This window comes from Hippopotamus amphibius, chromosome 5, assembly GCF_030028045.1.
Source record: "Hippopotamus amphibius kiboko isolate mHipAmp2 chromosome 5, mHipAmp2.hap2, whole genome shotgun sequence".
NCBI lineage: Eukaryota > Metazoa > Chordata > Mammalia > Artiodactyla > Hippopotamidae > Hippopotamus > Hippopotamus amphibius.
Window position 1 is genome coordinate 5,279,701 of NC_080190.1, and position 12,872 is coordinate 5,292,572.

The window sequence follows — 12,872 nt, forward strand, 5'->3', positions numbered from 1 at the left end:
TGCTGCGTCGCGAGGACTGGGAGTGACGTGGGTGAGCTTCCAGAGGACTTGAAGTGATCAAAGGCTGGCAGAGGGAAGGAGCTGGGAGACCCACCCCCCATTCCACTGCCTGGAAAGAAGCTGCTGGAAAACTCATCTCTAAACAAAGGGGGAGTTGGCCTTGTGTAAGGTGATATAATTAAATTTACAGGCAGGTCCCATCAAGCAAAGTGGTCTTTTATAATTCCTGCTTCTTGTCTTTAATTTCAGAAATCCTGATTTACTTTCATTTCACCCCACTATTACAATTTATACCATTTCGTTTCCAACATATAATAGAAGAATGCACAGGAATTAAATGCTTCAATGAATTATTTGTGACATTTTGTGATTAACATCTGTAATTTACCCAGAGTTAATCAATATTACTAATATTTTTACACAGTCTGGAAATAGAATGGATACACTAAATAATTCAGTTTCCCTGGTGACTCAGCTAATACAGATTTCTGTAAAGAGAACCATTAACACAAACTTGGCCATTATAAATAAAGACCTTTAACTAAACACATAATCCTCAAAAGTGGCCTAAATTAATGTATTCCGAAATTTGTAGTGGGTGGACACATACACAAAATGTAACCTTCAACAGGGAATCTGAATATAATTAAAGTCTTATTAACCTTTACTAAATAAATAATACGTTGACTAAGGCCCTAATACAACGTGATTCTCATCACTTCCCCAGCGGCTTAATGTTTCTGAAAAGCATGTAACTGATGCAAAGCATTCTCTTAAAAATGCTATTACACTCTGTCTCTCAGGTGACACTTTTCTTGTTCGAAGCCTAAAAAATGTCAGAGCCGATGCTTCAGGAAAGAGACGCTGGTGACAGCCATGCCCATCGACCACAGCTGGGGTGGCACCGCGGGCTCTGTCTGCTCCAGGCGGGGAGGAGCGGACACGGGAGTAATAGGTGGCTGTGGATGCAGTGACTGGAAAGAGACGTTCCAAAACCGAAGGCATCCTCATCTCCAATCATCACCCCTCCCATTAGCACGGGACACGGTGGCCGGCCGGGAGCCAGCGCTGAGCTTCCACCACAGTGACAGCCCCGGGGTTTAACCCTGGAGAACCAATGGTCCTCAAGGTGCGTGAGGGCTGGATGATAGTCTCCAGGACTCAGCTTTGTTTCGTTTTTCTTTTTTTTAGCATTTGCATTATGGATTTCCCCCGGAGCATCTCTTGTTCAAATTTAATGATGAACTGAGATTTGGAATCAATGGGAAGCAAGGTGACTCTTGAAACGTAGACTTCAAGAAAAAGAGGACTTACTTTTCTTCTTTCCTTTTGAGACAAACGAAGAACAAACTAATATTCGATTCCAATGGGACTCTTTCACCTCTGGTCACCTTTGCTAAACTCCTAGTTACCCCTCCCCAATTCTTAAAAGCCCACCACGTCTTTCTTCTGGGGATAAAACACAGAGCTTCTTCCCTGGGAACCAGACCGCGCTCTCTCAGGGAAGCCGGCCTCTTCCCCATCCACAGCCTCCCCCCGGGTGTCTAGATGATCCCTTGACAATCACGAGTGTTCAGAAATCCTGGACGTTCAACATTGTCTAGTCCCAGGAAAATCTCCGTATACACAAGGTAGACAGAGCGAAAGTTTCCATCACTCAGTCAAACAGATGAGGCCCCACTGTACATGGGTTTTAATGAAAAGCACACAATTTTCCCAAGTCTCCAAAAATACCCATGAAGGGAATCCCTGTGTGACCAATGTCCGAGACAGAACCTGGCAGATAAACACCTTGCTGCGAGCACATTTGTTCCAGCCAGATTGGAGAGACCGCGGGCTCCGGGGTGCTGTGTGTAGTAAACAAAATGTAAATGGAGGTGAGGAAGGCAAACCGAGATCAGGTGCTCTGCAGGCTGCAGCACCCAGCGCGCTTTGATAAATAACTGAAGAGCTGGGTAAATAAGTACATTTCTCCCCCTTTTTTCCAGAGAGAGTCTGCCTTTGATTTCTCCTTTCACACTCAAAATATGACAGGTTTGGGAGGAAGAAAAAAACCATGCTGCTCTGTCCCATGGGGCAGTGCTGTGTCTGCACTTGCATTAAATCAGCAACACAGACCCAGATCCTCGCTCGGAAGCTCTGCACGGAGGCGGTTCTGAGCTGCTCGCACCGCACATGCAACTGGAAAGACACAAGGAGGAAACCGTCTCAAGGCGCATTCGGCTCCGGGCCTGATCCAGTGACAGGTGACTAATTGGAACAGGACAAATATATCTGACGTCTATTTTTATTTTCTTGGCGGAGCTGGCTAGATCAGACTGCCAATATGCTCTCAAAAACCTGAGCCCATTTGAAAAAGAGAAATTTTTTTTTAAAAGCTGTGTAGAAAATAGGTTGTGTACATCTCGGGAAACTGAGATGCGCTGTCATTAATTTCTAGAGTGGCGGCCTCGGCAGTGACACTGGCAGGTAGGCTCCAACACCTGAGACTCTCAGCAGCAAAGACAGAGCCAGGTGGCCGGAGGTGACCCCGCGGAGAGACCCCATGGAACCAGCCTGAGCCATTGTGAGGGGCCACTTGGGGCACATCCTGTGAGTAGCTGACACATTTATTACTTTTTTAACTTTAAAAAATAATTTATTTTATAAGCAAGGACCCCAACCACGTGGGTTAATGATTGTTTCTTTCTGTTACCAAATCCCTGCCCTTCAATTGACCGCAGTCAGGGTTTACATCTGACTCTCCGGCCGCGTCTCACGCCAGGGTCAAAGGTCCTGGTGGAGAAGCTGCCAAACACAGATCCGAAGCATTAATCTCCGTATGCCAATCAGCAACGGACGGGGACAGAAGGGGACATTTGCTCTCTCAGCTGCATCCTTTACGTGGTCAACCAAAAGTCTCCGTCACTTGACAGCCTGTTTGCAGCATCATGACAAATAATGTCGAGAGAACCAACCATTCTGACCAGGGGAGCCTTCACCAGGGCCCGGAGGTGGCTTCCCAGAGAAGCTCACGCTTCCCGGGGCCCGTCTCACTTTCCTCCATCAAAATCATGAACATGGAGCACACGAGGAGGGCTCTGTTCCAAGCGGTGGTTGATCTCAGGGATTCCAGAGATGACCTTGAAAAATAGTTTGAAGAAAAAAGAAATGAAAAAAAAAGAAAACCCGAGTGTCAGAAACACCCACCCGTCAGGCCAGTGTCCGAACTGGCCTTTGGAGGCTTCCCCTGTGCCAGGCAGTGGGCCCTCACTGAAGGGCAGAGCGGAGGGGAGGGTCCCGGGTGAGCTGAGCTGAGGCAGCCGCTACTGATCAAACAAGAAGGACACCTTTTAGTGTATTCATAACCAGTCGGACTCTCTAGCAGGGTGGCTGCCTCTGCTTATCCTAAGTGATGAAAAAGATATTACCAAGGCATTTCGGAATGCAGCATTTGAAAACACACCTGAAACTGTCCTTTTAGGGGAAACAGACTAGCTCACAGTTTGTACTTTAGAGTTGACATCGAATAATTCAGAAGAAGCTGTGGTCAACTCTTTTAGGAAGGGTCGCGGTAAAAGATGACGTCAGAGGGCCCTCATGCAGAAGTACATCAGGTCCCTGCGGAGAGCCTGGCCACAGTGGGGGGAGCCCGTCGCCTCTGCCGTGGACTCTGGCACCTAGAAAAGCCCTGGGTTCCCACTTGTCCAGCCGAGAACAACTCCGTCCATGCCATCTCTGTGAGTGTTCCTGCCTGCCCTCACTTGCCCCTCCCTCAAATGGGGCTACAGACGGAACCTTCCTGGCAGGAGTCCCACACTGTCTGACCTGCCAGGAAGCACGACACATGCACCCGTCAGAGCAGGATCAATTAAAATGAATCATGAACGGCCCTCCTCCCTGTTCTAGGAGCCTTAGCATTCACGACTGAGATCATCATATATAAATAAAAAGAATTATTGAGCTTCAGGGTGAGAAGGCTCTTGAAAGCCTCTTTATCTTACAGCCTAGAAAGCTGAGTGAGGGAAGCCCAGACCCACTGAGTCACGTGACTGAGGCCACGCAGCCAGGCAGGGACAGGGTAGGACGGACACTCAAGGGGGGCTCCTCCCGTCTCCTCCCTCAGAGCCCAGGGCGCCCGCTCTCTCCCCCCAGGGGTGGCAGGAAGAGCAAGGACAGGATGGTGCCTGGAAGGTCCTGTGTTGGAGATGCGGCCAAGCCCTCTCACACGGAGAGCCAGTACTTTAAGCTGCTGCAGCAAAGTCCCAGCAGGGAGTTTCCTTCAGGGGTCCCCCGCTGCTCCAGGACTGACACCCACACAGCAGGTGGGGCGCGGTTTCCCCTCCCGCTGGGAGCACAGGCAGAGGAGCCATTCCCACGAGCTCTTCCTCACCACCTGGGAGCTCCGGCATTTTTATTCTTGAGAAGCCAAGCAGGCAGCTCATATTAAACCAAGCTTCTTGATTTCCATGTTCTTAGGATCATCCACAGAGCATCTTTTTTCCCCCCAAAGAGTTGTACATTTATTTTTCTGGGTGAAGACCCATCTGAAAAATGCTCCATCCTTCATATCAACAGAAAGACAAAGAATTTTTGGAAATTCCCCTAACTTTCCCTAGAGATGCGACAGAGCCTTCCCTCACACACTTCTGTGGACATCCAGGCACTCACGAAGGGTTAGGAGTCAAAGGCCTCTGAGGAAATCTGGCATTGGTTGAAAAGAGGGTGCTGTGGACTTGCTGACCGCTAAGCCAAAAGGCAGGGCTGGCCCTTAAAACCCTAGTCGTGTCTGCTCGAAGGGCCATGAGGAGGGCGGTGGAGTCCAACTCCATGCCTTCATCGAAAACTGTGTTTAGTTTTGTCACCTTGTTTCGTTCTGCCCAAGGTATGTAGATACATCAGGGCATCTTCCAGCCACCAAGGAGAGCACTCAGGTTGGGATACAGGTAAGATGCCCCAACCCCGGCAGAGCAAACGAAACCCTGATGCGTGGGGTGACTAGAGAGCAAAGTGAGCAGCAGCCTGCCTGCTTCTAGAGGAGAAGAGAGTCACTGGGGGGCGGGGAAAACAGAAGCCCCCCACAAGTCAAGACAGGATTCCTGTGCCAATCTGAGAGAAGGAAGGAGAGCCCAGGTGACTCAGAGGCAGGAAGTGCAAGTGAAGCTTGCACGGGACCATAAGGGGTCCTGAAGAAAGATGCCCAGGGCACCTCGGCACAAAGCCAGCGGAGAACAGGTGCCAGGAAGAGCTTCATCTCAACTACGAGAGGCTAGGTTTACAGAGGACACGAAAAGGTGGTGAGGAGACACCAAGTTACAGTTAGCTACTTATTCCTTCATAAGAACATAGCCATGACATGTCCTGGTGGCTAACATTTTAATAGAGAATTTCTTGTTATATTAATTGATTCATTTATTAATAAAAGTGAACTAATTGTGCTAATTTCTTATCATTTTTACATTTTCTTTTCTTGTTTATTGTAAGAATATGCTTAAGATGAGATCTACCTTCTTACATCTTTACACATACAATACAGTATTGTTAACCTGAGGCACGATGTGCACAGCAGACCTCTAGAACATATGCACCTTGCAAAACTTAATCGTTTCGCCCTCCGACCAGAACCTCCCCATTGCTCCCTCAGATCACGTCTGCCCCTGGCAACCACCACTATGCTCTTGGCTCTAATGAGTTTGACTCCTTTAGAGATCTCATATAGAGGATTCATGAAGTATTTGTCCATCTATAAGTCGCTTATTTCACATCCAACCATGGTCTTCAGTGTCTTCCATTTTTTTGCATATGATGGGATTTCTTTTTTTTTTAAGGCTGAATAATATTTCATTGTACACATATACATCACATGTCTTCACCTAGTCATCTGTCGATGGACATTTAGGTTGCTTCCGTATCTCCATTATTGTGAACAATGCTGCAATGGACATGGGAGTGCAGATATCTGGATTCTGATTTTAACTCAATAGGATATAAAACATGGAGTGAGATTGCTGGATGATAGGGTAGTTCTATTTTTATTTTGTTGAGGAACCTCCATACTGTTTTCCATAGCAGATGCATCATTTTATATTCCTACCAGCTGTGTACAAGAGTTCAAATTTTTCTACATCCTTGCAAACACGTGATTATTTTTTATTTATTTGTTTCAATAACAGACATCTTAATGGGTGTGAGGCGACAGCTCACTGTGGTTCTCATTTGCATTTCCCTAATGATCAGTGACGTTAAACACCTTTTCATGTACCTTTTGGCCATTTGCCTGTCTTCTTTGGAGAAATGTCTATTCAAGTCCTTTGGCCATTTTTTAATTGGTTTATTTGTTTTCTTGCTATAGAATTGTAGGAGTTCCTTATATATTTTGGATATTAATCCCATATCAGACATGGGGTTTGCAAATATATTCTCCCATTCCTTTTCATTTTATTGTTCCCTTCATTTGTTGTGCAAAAGCTTGTTAGTTTGATTAAGTCTACTTGTCCATTTCCAAGAAATCATTGTCAAGGCCAAGGTCAAAAAGATTTTCTCCTATGGGTTCCTGTAGGAGTTTTGTGGTTTCAGGTCTTGTGTGTAAGTCTTTAGTGTGTTAGTTGATTTTTGTGTATCATGTAAGAGTACAATTTCATTCTTTTGCAAGTGGATATCCAGTGTTTCCAACACCATTTGATGTTCACAAACCACTTGTTGAAATCACTTTCCTTTCTTCATTGTATATTCTTAGTTCCCCTGTTGAAGATCAGTTCACTGCATATGTGTGGGCTTATTTCTGAGCTCTCTATTCTGTTTCGTTGGTCTATATGTCTGTCTTTATGCCAGTACCACACTGTTTTGATTTCTAGAGCTTTGTAACTTATTTTGAAACCAAGAAGTATGATGCCTCCACCTTTGTTCTTTCTCAGAATTGCTTTGGATACTCAGGGTCTTTTGTGGTTCCACATGAATTTTAGACTTGATTTTTCAATGTCTGTAAAACATTCCACTGGAATTTTGATAGCGGTAACAATATCAAGTCTTCCAATCCGTGAACATGAGATGTCTTTCTGTTCATCTCATGTTTCTATTCATTTGTGTCTCTTTAAATTTCTTTCATCAGTGTTTTGTAGTTTTTAGTGTACAAGTCTTTCACCTCCTTGGTTAAGTTTATTCCTAAATATTTAATTCATTTTTATGCTATTATAGATGGGATTGTTTTCTTAATTTCTTTTACAGATAGTGTGTATAGAAATGCAACTTTTTTCTATGTTGATTTTGTATCCTGCAACTTTTCTGAATTTGTTTATTAGTTCTAACACTTCTTGGTGGAGACTTTAGTAGGGTTTTCTACACATAAGATCATGTCATCTGCAAACAGAGATAATTTTACTTCTTCCTTTCTGATCTGGATGCCTTTTACTGCTTTTTCTTACCTAATTGGTCTGTCCAGGACTTCCAGTACTATGTTGAATAGGAGGGATGAGAGTGAGCATCCTGTCTTATTTCCAATCTTAAAGAAAAGATTTCAGTTTTTTACCACTGAGTATGATATCAGTTGACAATATATGACCTTTATTATGGTAAGTTACATTCCTTCTATACCTAGTTTGTTGAGTTTTTAATCACAAAACAGTTTTGAATTTTGTCCAATGCTCTTTCTGTACCTATTGAGATCATCTTATTATCCTTCATTCAATTAATGTAGTGTATCACTTTTGTTAATTTGCATATGTTGAATCATCTTTGCATCCAACTTGTTCCTGGTATATGACCCTTTTAATGGGTTGCTGAATTTAGTTTGCTAGTATGTGGATGAGGATTTTTGCATCCATGTTCATCAGAGATGGTGGCCTATAGATTTCTTTTTTTCTTTTCTCTTTTTGTAGTGTCTTTGACTTTGGCATCATGGTAATGCTCATGTCATGAAATGAGTTTGGAAGTGTTCCCTCCTCTTTAGTGTTTTCAAAATGTTTGAAAGGGATTGGCATTAATTTTTCTTTAAATGTTGGGTAGTATTCACCAGTGAAGGCATTTGGTTTTGGACTTTTGTTTGTTGTAAGATGATTCAATCTCTTTGCTCATTATTGGTTTGTTCAGACTTTTTTAAAAAAATTTATTTATTCACTTTATTTACTTATTAGTGGAGTTGGGTCTTCGTTGCTGTGCACAGGCTTTCTCTAGCTGTGGTGAGCGGGGGCTACTCTTCATTGTGGTGCAAGAGCTTCTCATTGCAGTGGCTTCTCTTTGTTGTAGAGCTTGGGCTCTAGGCCCTCAGGCTTCAAGTAGTTGTGGCACATGGGCTCAATAGTTGTGGCTCTCGGGCTATAGAGCACAGGCTCAGTAGTTGTGGCACACGGGCTTAGTTGTTCTGTGGCATGTAGGATCTACCTGGACCAGGGCTCAAACCCGTGTCCCCTGCATTGGCAGGTGGATTCTTAACCACTGAGCCACCAGGGAAGCCCCAGACTTTCTATTTATTCATAATTTAGTCTTGGTAGGTTGTATGTTTCTAGGAATTTATCCATTTCTTCTAGGTTATTCAATTTGTTGGCATACAAATGTTCATAGTAGTCTCTTATGATCCTTTTTATTTCTAGGGCATCGGTTGTAGTATTTCGTCTTGCATTTATGATTTTATTTATTTGAGTCTCCTCTCCTTTTTCTTAGTAATTGAGCTAAAGTTTTGTCAATTTTGTTCATCTTTTCAAAAACCCAACTCTTAATTTTATTGAAGTTTTCTATCCTTTATTTTATTTCTGTTCTAATCCTTATTATTTCCTTCCTTTTGCTGACTTTAGGCTTAGTTTTGTTGTGGGGTTGGTTTTGTTTTGTTTTCATTTTTGTTTTGTTTAGTTCCTTGAGGTGTAAAGTTGGGTTGTTTATTTGAGATCTTTCTTCACCAGTAAGCCAACACTATAGATCAATAGACCTAACAGACATAGAAAGAACATTTCACCTACCAGCAGCAGAATATACATTTCTCTCAAGGGCACAAGGAACATTCTCCAGGATATATCACATGTTAGGTCACAAATTTAAGAAAATGGAAATCATACAAAGTGTCTTTTCCTACCACAATAGAATAAAGCTAGAAATTAGTAACAGCAGGAAAATTGGAAAATTCACAAATACGTGGAAGTTCAAAACCACACTCCTGATGAACCAATGAGTAAAAGAGGAAATCAAAAATTACCTTGAGACAAATGATAAATGAAAACACAACATACCAACATTTTGTGAAGCAGTAAAAGAAATATTAGAGGGAAGTTTATAGCGATAAGTGCCTACATTAATTTCTTTTTTTTAAGCTCTTTATTGGTGTATAATGGCTTTACACTGTTATGCTAGTTTCTGCTGTACAACAAGGTGAATCAGCTGTATTTATACAACTGTCTCCATATTCCCTCCCTCCCGAGACTCCTTCCCACCCTCCTTATCCCACCCCTCTAAGTCATCACCCATCATCGAGTCTCCTCTCCTTTTTTCTTAGTAATTGAGCTAAAGATTTGTCAATTTTGTTTATCTTTTCAAAAGCCCAACTTAATTTCATTGACGTTTTCTATCCTTTATTTTATTTCTGCTCTAATCCTTATTATTTCTAATCCCTGATCTCCCTGTGTTCTGCAGCAGTGTCCCACTAGCTATCTGTTTTACATTTGGTAGTGTATATATGTCAGTGCTACTCTCTAATATCTTAAACACACATCCCCTTATTGCTTTGATTGCATGAGTACTCATCCTACCACCACCTGGTGGAGGTACACCTAAATACAGGATCCAGTTTTGAGTAGGCAAATAAACGCTTTGGAAGGTAGAGTATGTGACACTGCATACAATAAGTAATGGCATATATAACGGCAGGATGAGCTATGTGGTATGATTCATGAGAAACAAAGAGAGGAGAGAACGGTAGCATCTCTCAGGAGCAATGGTTCCAAGACCGAGCTGTGCTCACCTGACACAAGAGGGAGCTCGACTGACCTTTCTGTTTCCCCCACCAATCAGATCTTCTTCCCTTCACTTTCTCCCATCTCTTATTCGCTGAATGCACTTACTGCAAAGGTAGCAACTGCTCTCAGAAGAACAGAAGCTGTTCAGATTTTATAAGATGTCCCGAGCTGACAAACAGGATGAACGACATCACCCACCCGATTCAGGATATTCACGCGATGCCCTGAAGTCCCGGTTACTCACCAAGGTTGTACCACATGTCCCTGATTTCGAAGCCAATCTGTCTCCTCATATCTCCGTACCTGAAAACCAGGGACAGGAAAAATGCTGAGTCACCCTATGGAGCATTTGAAAATCAGGCTTGGATTATTTTTAAGTGCAATGAGAGTCTCTTATCCCCAAGACAAATAAAAAGAGTGTCAAAGCATCAATTTCTTTTGCCACCAAAAGGAATTGAAGTTGGAGGAATCCATCCAGGGAATCTCATTTCCCCATCATCACAGGTTACATAAGATCCTTCCCTCTGTGGAAACATGGGGGAGGTGGTGGAGAGAAATGAAAGTATTTTCCTTTCTGTGGTCTCTAATGGCAGGAGAAAAAGAACCCTCGGCCTGAGGGGGAGTTTGTTTTCCACGCATGTCATTAGCATCCAGGCACCAGACACCAAAGGACATCCTACAGCCCGGCACACAAAAAGCAGTTCTCACATGTTAAATTAAGCCCTGGACTCTCAGACAATCAGAGCACGGAAGGCCTCTTCCATATAGCTCCCAGCTCCCAGCTCCTTCTTTATCATTTTCAATGTAAGGAAGGGCTTAACACCAAAAGATGTCAACAAACATTCCCCTGTTTTTATTTACCAGCGAAAATAAATGCTAATTTTCTTCCCAGTGGGTTGGCAGAGGGTGTGTGTTTCATGAGTGAACAGAATTTGATGCTTAAGAAGATAAACCTTTATTAGTTTGTAAGCAATTTAACATTTTCCTTTATTGCCTAAGGAAAAGGCTGATTATATTAAAAATAATAATTTGCAAAATGATCCTACAGTGTTACAGTTTAGCAGCTGTGTCGTGGCGCCTGCTCTGAGCATCCTTGTGTCAGCTGATGTGGGAAGAAAAGCTCTGATTACAGATGACCGAGCTGTGACTCTACAGGCAGAGATCCCGGCTGGTAAATCAACAGCCCCAGCTGGCTGCCACTTTTTATCAGCGTGTCGAGTGCCCTGAGCACCTGTCTGTCACTTACAGCAGGAAAGGACTGCAGACTCTGTGATAATCTCAACCAGGAAAGAGGAACGTACCCAGCAGCTCTCCTTGGGAGAATTCAACCCCGAGAGCATCACAGCCGGACAGGTGCCAGGGCATTCGTTGCATACATGGAGAAACTGAACTGAGAGGGCAGTGTTATGCCCCTTCCTCCAAGGACACGCTGGTCCTCTGAGGTGAATGGACTCCCTTCCAGCCCAGCCCGACACCAGGTGAGCACCGGTGCAGGTAAATTCGGTGAGTGAGACAGAGGGGAATCTCTGCCCGGGGATTCTCCCACCACCGAGCCACAGTGAGCAGGGACCTGGTCACCCCTCAGTGTCTAGCAGGCACCCCGAAGTGCTCCAGGGGCACACGATCTGAGCACCAGGAAGGTGTGCATCCTTTTGAGGCTTGCAGGGCCGTTTCCCAATCACCACTTTGCTCCTGTGGGAATGCCAGAGGGGTCCCAGCAGCCCAGGCCCGGAGAGGATGCGGTTGGCTGTGTGATGACTGGGAAGACCATCCTCCCGGCGTTTACCAGGAGAGGAGGATCAGGGAGAGGAAAACCATGCTCCACCTGGTGCAGATGCTGCCTCCCCAGGCTGGCAGGGTTCTCGCTGTCCAGAGGGATGAGAGCAGGTGTCTGGGGAGGTGGGGAGCACAGCATCACAGGGAGGACCCCAAGAGCACAAACACCACAGCCCCTGCAACCAGGTGATCAGACCTCAACACAGTGAGGAGGCCAGAGGCCCAGAGGAGGTGAAAGCCTGTCCCATGCGTGGGCCTGTTACTTACTAACTCAAGCTTTAAAGACTCTGCTAACCGCCAAGCAATTCCTTCTCAGCCTGGGACAGTATCTCTCAAAAAATACGAATGGTTAAAGCCAGGCTGATTTCCATCAATGTCTGCGCCTCGCTGGCCCCTGACTCAACTTCCTCTCTCAGGTCTTATAATGATTCAGATTAAACCCCAAAGTTCAGAAAGACAAAATGCAGGAGAGCCCCGGCAGCAGCGGGCTCACAGTTTGGGTTTCGATCACCAGGAGTGACCCGATGGATGTCTCAAGCGCTACAGTGACCTGTCATTTGTCCAGAGTTGGACATGACTTGGGGACCCAGGGAGGCACGTGAGGAGAGAGGAGCCGGCTCTGCTCCATGCCTCTCTGCACAGCCCCCCTGTTCCCGGTGCCAGCAGAGCACAAGGGGCTCAAGGATGCCTGGATTACATATTTCAGGGATGCTTTACTGTGTTCTATGTGGGAAATGATGTCTCTTCACAGTATCTGAGAATGGGGGCATCGGTAGCAAAGATCTGAGCGCACATCCCTCAGGAGAGTCAGGCCTCCTGTATAAAGGTGCTAAAAATGCCGTTTTAATAGTCAAATAAGACACAGGTGCTCGAGGTTGGTACAAGAGGAGTAAAGAGCTAGAAGGTGAAGGGCAGAACTGAACCTCCCTGGCAGCAAGATTGATCTTTTTTCTAGTTTTAATAAGAAGCCAGCTTTGACGAATCTATACACGTCTCAGCATAATCCCCAAATAGAGTCACAGCTGTCACCTGAACTTAACAGGGATTCCTGAACCGTTCGTATTTCTTCTCCCAAGGAGGGAAAAAAAGCAATAATGGAGAGTATCTGGGCTCATGCTCCTACCTGAAGAGAGAATTCCAGAGATGGTGGCAGCCTTAGAGATAGTAACCAAGTCCGTC

The 12,872-nt window shown here is 44.7% G+C and overlaps 1 protein-coding gene across 4 annotated transcripts in view; it reads right to left on the reverse strand.

The window, feature by feature from the left end:
- DOCK1 (dedicator of cytokinesis 1) overlaps positions 1-12,872 on the reverse strand; it is a 520,609-nt gene that overhangs the window by 85,227 nt on the left and 422,510 nt on the right. For all 4 annotated transcript variants that reach the window (XM_057736106.1, XM_057736108.1, XM_057736105.1 and 1 more), the window contains one exon: positions 10,162-10,220. In XM_057736106.1, the coding sequence (XP_057592089.1) occupies positions 10,162-10,220 (59 nt within the window). The remainder of the gene's footprint in view (positions 1-10,161; positions 10,221-12,872) is intronic.